General features: G+C 49.0%; 1 protein-coding gene across 1 annotated transcript in view; it reads right to left on the minus strand.

Moving 5' to 3' along the window:
• Positions 1 to 934, minus strand: part of LOC119361730 (L-type lectin-domain containing receptor kinase IX.2-like) — a 19,226-nt gene extending 18,292 nt beyond the window's left edge. The window contains exon 1 of the mRNA XM_037626859.1: positions 532 to 934. Coding sequence (XP_037482756.1) covers positions 532 to 934 — 403 coding nt within the window. The remainder of the gene's footprint in view (positions 1 to 531) is intronic.
• Between the last annotated feature and the right edge of the window lie 6,768 nt (positions 935 to 7,702).

Below are 7,702 nucleotides of genomic sequence, written 5' to 3' on the forward strand. Positions count from 1 at the left end.
TAGTCAATGGATAGTTCCCCCGCTAGGAATGGCCAAGGTGAATTTTGATGCGGCTTTCATAGGAGAGACGGGAGACACATGGGGTGGCGCTGTGGCCAGAGATCACTTGGGACGTGTTTTCATGTCCATTGGAAGGCGCCTGAACCGGTGCAGTTCAGTGGAGGAAGCAGAAGGGGCTGCAGCGCTGCTAGGCTTGACTGAATTTGCGAAACGTTTCAGAGGTCAGGTAATACTAGAGACTGACTGCATGTGTTTCGGCCGGGAGCTGCAGGGGGGCATGCAAAGCAGGTCTGCTTACTGTGCCACTCTTGAGGATGTGAAGGAGAAGCTCTCTTTGTTCTCCTGCTCGGGAATAAGTATTGTAAGCAGGAGCAAAAACAAGCTGGCGCACGAGCTCGCGGCCATCGCTAGAAGATCAGGTGATTTTATTATGGTCGCCGACGTCCCAGTTGACGCTAAACATGTAATGAGAGACGAAAGTGTTCTTACCATGGCCTAAGTTGTATCCATGGTTCTCAAAAAAAAAAGCCATGCCACCATCCTTGGACGTAGAGTTGTCGATGTGGATGAGAAATTTGAAGCACGTTTGAAAGCTGGCCACCTCGCCAGTGGTGCTGTCGAACAACGGCACGGGGTGCGCGTACGACAACCGACCACTGCAATTCGTGGACTCGTCTCCGTGTGAGTCGCAGGTGACGTCAACCCGGTCGCCACGCGGGGTCGCGTCACCCTCGAACTTGAGGTCTTCTGGGCGGTAGTTGGATTTGTTGGTGAAGTCGAAGCTGAAGGAGAAGGGAGAGGCAACTGCAACTGGGTTTGGGGTAGGAGAGTGAGATTGTGCTCCAGAGAGGTGTAAACCTGTGACGAGGATGAGGATGAAGAGGATGAGGAGGAGCTGTGCGCTACCGCCGCCTGTGCTTGCAGGCGAGCCCATGGCCAGAATGACCTTGCACTATTAGACGTGGTGAGATTAAATGATCGGGGATGACCATTTATAGGCGACGGGGCGAGGCATTGCCGTCAAGTCGCCCACTTGCACGATGACAACTACTACCTCTGTTCTGATTTATTGGTCTCCTGCATATTTTATGCTAAATTTTCACCTTAGATTTAACTCATAAAATCATAATGCATGTAATCAAAAATAATATTATTGAAAACTATGTTCGAATATGAATCCAATGATATAAGTTTTGGTGTCATGCATTGTTATTTTTTGTTAAATGTATGATCAAAGTTTGACACAAAATATTAAAGGACCAATAAATCAGGACGGAGGTAGTATACGGCTCGGCTGCTCCGCTGGGTCGCATCGCCTCCTCGGTCCATGTCGTCGCCAGTAGCCGGTCGATCTGACGCGGCAACTCTTGGAGTCACCTCTTGACACCATCGCCCAGCCTGACCGTCAACTTCGAAACAAACATTCCACTCGGACGAGTGTACATCCTTAGTGTGAAAGGAATCTTAATTCGTGTGCTGACTTAGATTGAACACGTAAGATACCTCTCCACCGCGGGGTATAAACTAGTTCTTCTGTTTTTAAATATTTGTCTTTTTAGAGATTTCAACAAGTGGCTACATACGAAGCAAAATAAGTAAATCTATACTCTAAATATGCCTATATACATCCATATATGATAGTTCATTTGAAATCTCTAAAAAGACGAATATTTAGGAACGGAGGAAGTAGCAGAGTGGCCCACGTAAGCATGGGCAAGATCTTTAGATCTTTTCTTAGATGTGTTTTAGGAGCCATGTAAAATTTAAGCACCAAATGTCAAAGTACAAAATAGGTAATACTACAAATTGAATAATCATTCTGTAATAATACATCCAATCCAAGTAAAATATTGAGAACATATTTTTACATAATTCCAGTATGTGATAAATAATAATATTATTTTTGTAGAACTGCACACGTTACTCAATACACTCAAAAGCTTAAGCAGCTGGGAAATGTGGTCTATGCATTTATACATCAACACCTCACCTCACGTGCGTGACTCCTTCAGGCCTAAACATGGTCTGGGAGAGGGATGCAATTTAATTGCACCACCAGGGTCTTAAACTCAAGACATCTTGGCTCCGATACCATGTAGAATTGCACGCAGCTGACAGTTCACCCAAAAGCTCAAAATTGAGAGAGAGTCGGACATTATACTGCAACACGTGAGGTGTAATCAAATTGCAGTCCACTTTCGATCCACGTTTAGACCTGGGGAAGCCACATGTGAGGGGGAGTGTTGATGTATAAATGTATAGTCCACCTTTCCCATCATCTTAAACTCATGGATGAACAGGTTAGGTGCATAAACTTGCAGCCAAAAGGTTCATGGTTCAAAATCCAGTAAACACAATAAATAATTGAGGCATGCGCCCTTTTTCATTACCCATGTTGCCCATGTCATAAACTCCAAAGCAACATAGACATGAGGGGGAGTGTTCGGGTATAATGTCCGGCCCTCTCCCATAGCTTGATCTTTTGGGTGAATTGGTTGATGCGTACAGTTCTACGCTTTTGAACCGACTTATATGAGAGCTAGTGTTGGAGTATAATGTGAACTGGTTGGTGCCTGCAGTTCTACACTTTTAAACTTACTTATATGACCTCTATTATAGTACTCATAAATATTCTTTACACATGATTTCTGTATCGATAAAATAAAAGTGGCATGTGATATATTTTTATCTACATCATGCATAAATCTTTCATGAATGTGCAACGACATAAGTAGACTATTAAAAATCTTTCATGAACATGAGACAAGCTTGTCGCCGACAGCAAGCGCTTGGCCTACAATGAGAGTATCATGAAAAGCCACACAGGAACACGGAGTGTGCAAGGTGGAGGCATGGAGAAACACGAGTAATGTGCAGAGGGGAGGCATGGAAAAAGGTGTCTAAGAACTTGAGAAGTGAGGAACCAAGTATGGCTGAAGATGGAGGGACTTTGTGCTGTTCGAAGAAGGAAGGAAGAAGTGTTTTTATAGAATGAAAAAGGCGTAACGTAGCACTCACGTTCAGATGACTTTTTTTTGACGGGTTCACGTTCAGATGACCGGAGGAGAAGACGGGTCCACTTGGGCTAGAGCAACACTACATTGCCAATGGGGCTTCAAGCCACTTGGGCTAGCCAGCTCTACTTTGTAAGACAATAGGCTTTGGGGGGAACCAGCACAACCCTCTAGAGGTGGCCTATCACATATATATATATAATGAGGTGATATACAATGTTACAATATACACATGTAAATACAGTCTAACACCCTCCCTCAATCTTAGCCACTTTCTAATGAATCTAGAAGGGTAAGATTGCGCCTGCAAGTCTCAAACTGTGGCAAAGGCAATGGCTTGGTGAAGATGTCAGTAAGTTGATCCTTGGAAGAAATAAACTTGATCTGTAGTTGCTTCTGAGAGACACGTTCACGCACAAAGTGATAGTCAACTTCAATGTGTTTCGTTCGGGCATGGAATACCGGATTTACAGAAAAGTATGTAGCACCGATGTTATCACACCAAAGAACAGGAGGCTGTGATTGGGGTATACTTAACTCCTGAAGCAAGGACTGTACCCAGATGATCTCTGATGTGGCATTGGCCACAGCCTTATACTCAGCCTCAGTACTGCTACGCGAGACAGTAGCCTGTTTCCGAGCACTCCAGGCAATCAGGTTAGAGCCAAAGAAGACAGCATAACCCCCCGTGGATCGCCTGTCATCCGGATTGCCAGCCCAGTCTGCATCAGAATATGCTGAAAGACAACCAGAGTCAGATGGCCGAATATGCAAACCATGAGCCACCGTGAAACGAATATAGCGCAAAATCCGCTTAACAGCAGACCAATGAGTGTCACGGGGTGACTGCAGATACTGGCAGACTCGGTTAACAGCATAGGAAATATCTGGTCGCGTGATCGTCAAGTACTGGAGCCCACCAACAATACTCTGTACTCTGTCGCATCAGAAGAAGAAAGAAGCACACCATCAACAGCATTGAGCTTATCAGTGGTAGACATGGGTGTAGTCGTCGGTTTGCACTTAAGCATCCCAGCTCGCTGCAACAAATCCAGAGAGTACTTCTTCTGCGTCATAACAAGGCCAGCAGCACGAGAAGTAACCTCCACACCAAGAAAGTAATGAAGCTTCCCAAGGTCCTTGACCGCAAAATCAGCACCAAGTGAGCGAACAAGCGCAGTAGCAGCCGACTGAGAGGAGCTGGCCAAAATGATATCATCTACATAGACCAACAAGTACATAGTAACCTCAGGCCTTTGAAGAAGAAACAATGAGGAGTCAGCAGTTGATGATGCAAAACCATGAGCACGAAGAGCCATTGCAAGACGAGCATGCCAAGCACGAGGAGCCTGCTTCAGACCATAAATTGCCTTGGACAGACGACAGAGATGATCAGGGCGATCCGGATCAGAGAAACCCGGAGGCTGGCGCATGTAAACCTCCTCCGCCAAGACACCATGAAGAAAAGCATTTTGAACATCAATCTGACGAAGAAACCAACCTCGAGTAACAGCCAGAGAGAGAAGAAGTCTGATGGTAGTAGGCTTGACCACTGGACTGAAGGTGTCTTCATAGTCAAGTCCAAAACGCTGTCGAAAACCACGAGCAACCAGACGAGCCTTATAGCGCTCAATGGACCCATCAGAATGCCTCTTCACTTTGAAAACCCATTTGGAATCAATGACATTTACCCGTGATTGTGGAGGAACAAGAGTCCATGTCTGATTGCGAAGAAGCGCTTGATACTCCTGCTCCATGGCCTCTCTCCAATGAGGAATGCGCATAGCAGCTTGATACGTGCGTGGCTCAGAGGATGGATCTGCGAGAGCAGCAGACATGCACGCCGCTAACCAAGCAACTGTGCCATCGTGACGTTGCTTAGGCTGAAAAATGCCACTCCGACTGCGCGTATGTGGACGTAGAGCAGCAGCAGGAGCCGGCGGAGGCGAAGGTGACGGAGACGTGACAGTCGCCGGAGATGCAGGAATCACCTCAGGCGAGCTCGGGACAGACGACTCCGAGCTGCATGGCGAAGACTGGCCCGACGACAGGGGCTCAGAGGCCATGGGCGAACCGAGAGTGGGCGAGGCCAGCTCCGGTGACACCGGCCCAGACGGCCTTGGCGAGGCGAGAGCAGGCGAGGCCGGCCCTGGTGAGAAGGGCCCAGACACCCTGGGCGAGGCAGGGGCGGGCGAGGCCAGGCCTGGTGATGACTGCCCCGACGCCCTGGGCGAGACGGGGACCGAGGAGGCCGGCCCAGTCGGCGGGGTTGCAGGGCGCGACGATGGCGAAGGCAGCCCAGAAGCCAGAGGCGACCGGGCCAGGACGTCGATCGGCCGTGCATGAGCACGGAAACCGAGGCCATGCAGGGGCGCCATGTGCTCCTCACGCACAACAGAAGGTGCCGAGGATGAAGGCGATGGCGACGAAGAGGAAGATGGCACTTCTAGAATCTCCAAACGAGCCCCACGACCGGTGCCTGCACCATGGTTAGGCAACAATAGAGGAGAATATGCAACATCATCAAATTGGTCAGAAGCAACAGAGGATGAATGCATGACAGGTGGCTCGGTAGTGGACACAGGGAGTTTGGCAAAAGGAAAAACATGCTCATCAAACACAACATCCCGAGAGATGTAGACACGATTAGTGGGCACATGAAGATATTTGTATCCTTTATGAAGAGAGCTATAACCAAGAAAAACACACTTCTTGGAACGAAACTCAAGCTTACGCTTGTTATATGGACGGAGATGGGGCCAGCAAGCACACCCAAACACCTTGAGAAAGGTGTAGTCCGGTTGTTCATTAAGGAGAACTTCAATGGGAGTCTTCATATTCAAAACACGAGCGGGAGTACGATTGATGAGAAAACATGCAGTGGTGAAAGCATCACTCCAAAAACGAAACGGAACAGATGCATGGGCCAAAAGAGTCAGACCAACTTCAACAATGTGACGATGCTTACGTTCTACTGAACCATTCTGCTGATGTGTATGTGGACATGCTAAACGGTGAGTGATCCCAAGCGACTGAAAGAAGGAGTTGAGGTTCCGATACTCGCCACCCCAGTCCGACTGAACATGACAATTTTGTGCTTGAGAAGGCGTTCAACATGTTTTTGGAACTGAACAAAAATTTCAAACACATCAGATTTACGTTTGATAAGATAAAGCCAAGTAAAGCGGCTGTAAGCATCAACAAAACTGATATAGTAATTATGACCACTAACAGAAGTCTGAGCAGGACCCCATACATCTGAAAACACAAGTTCTAAAGGATGTTTCACCTCACGACTGGACTCCGAAAAAGGAAGTTGATGACTCTTCCCCTGCTGACAAGCATCACACACTGCTACATCTTTATTACTAGACACACTAGGAAGCTCATGACGACGCAAAACATGCCGGACAATAGGTGTGGCCGGGTGACCAAGACGAGCATGCCACTGTGACGGAGATACCCGAACTCCACTAAAGACGCGAGCGACGCCAGGATGCTCCAGACGATAGAGACCTTGGCAGAGCCGCCCACTAAGAAGAATGTCCCTCGTGCCCCGATCCTTAATAAAAAGATCAAAAGGATGAAATTCACGAAGCACATTATTATCACGAGTGAGTTTAGGAACTTAAAGAAGATTACGTGTCACAGATGGAACTCGAAGAACATTGCGAAGTTGAAGACTCCTATTGGCATGTCTAGTGAGAAGTGATGCTTGACCAATATGAGAGATGTGCATACCTGCTCCATTGGCGGTGTGGATCTTGTCGGAGCCATGGTAGGGTTCACGAGTGTGAAGCTTCCCCATCTCACTGGTCAGGTGCTCTGTCGCCCCAGAGTCCATGTACCAGTGGGGATCAATGGAGTAGGACTGAGTGTGTCCCTGTGGCTTCTGCGGCGGCGGACGATCAGCCATGGCGACCTGACGAGCAAAGTTGCGTGTATCCTTCTCGTCATTGCCGAGACCAAGAAAACCCTGCTGGAAGCGCTTGTGACACTTCGAGGCCCAGTGCCCATCGCGACCACAAAGCTGGCACACACGTGGACCGCTAGCCCCTGGTAGCGTCGCAGTAGGAGGAGGGGCCGAGGCGGGTGGTGGTGACTGCCCCGAAGGAGCCCTGGATGAAGCAGAGGAGCGACCACCCTTGGTGGCGGCGTTTGCCGAAAGGGCGCCGTTGCCCCTGGATCGGCGCGTCTCGACTCGTTGCTCAGTAAGAAGGAGGCGTGAAAAAACCTCGTGTGCTGGCATGGGCGTGGAGTTGCCCCTCTCATTGATGATCTCGACTAGGGCGTCATACTCCTCATCAAGACCATTGACAATAAACGAGTTGAACTCGGAGTCGGTGAGGGGCTGTCCAATGGAGGCCAGCGTGTCGGCGAGACTCTTGACTTTGTTGTAGAACTCAGCGGCGGTGGAGTCAAGCTTCTGACACTCCCCAAGTTGGCGACGGAGCCCAGATACACGAGCCTGCGACTGTGCCGCAAACGAGCGCTCAAGAATAGTCCATGCCTCGTGGGACGTCTTGGCGAAGACAACAAGCCCAGCAACGGCCGGAGAGAGCGACCCCTGGATGGAGGAGAGGTTCGCCTGATCCTGCCCTGTCCAGACACGGTGAGCCGGATTATAGACCGGACCGTGCACGCTGTCAACCAGCGCAGGAGGGCAAGGGAGAGAGCCGTCGACATAG

The sequence above is a fragment of the Triticum dicoccoides genome, chromosome 2B, assembly GCF_002162155.2.
Source record: "Triticum dicoccoides isolate Atlit2015 ecotype Zavitan chromosome 2B, WEW_v2.0, whole genome shotgun sequence".
NCBI lineage: Eukaryota > Viridiplantae > Streptophyta > Magnoliopsida > Poales > Poaceae > Triticum > Triticum dicoccoides.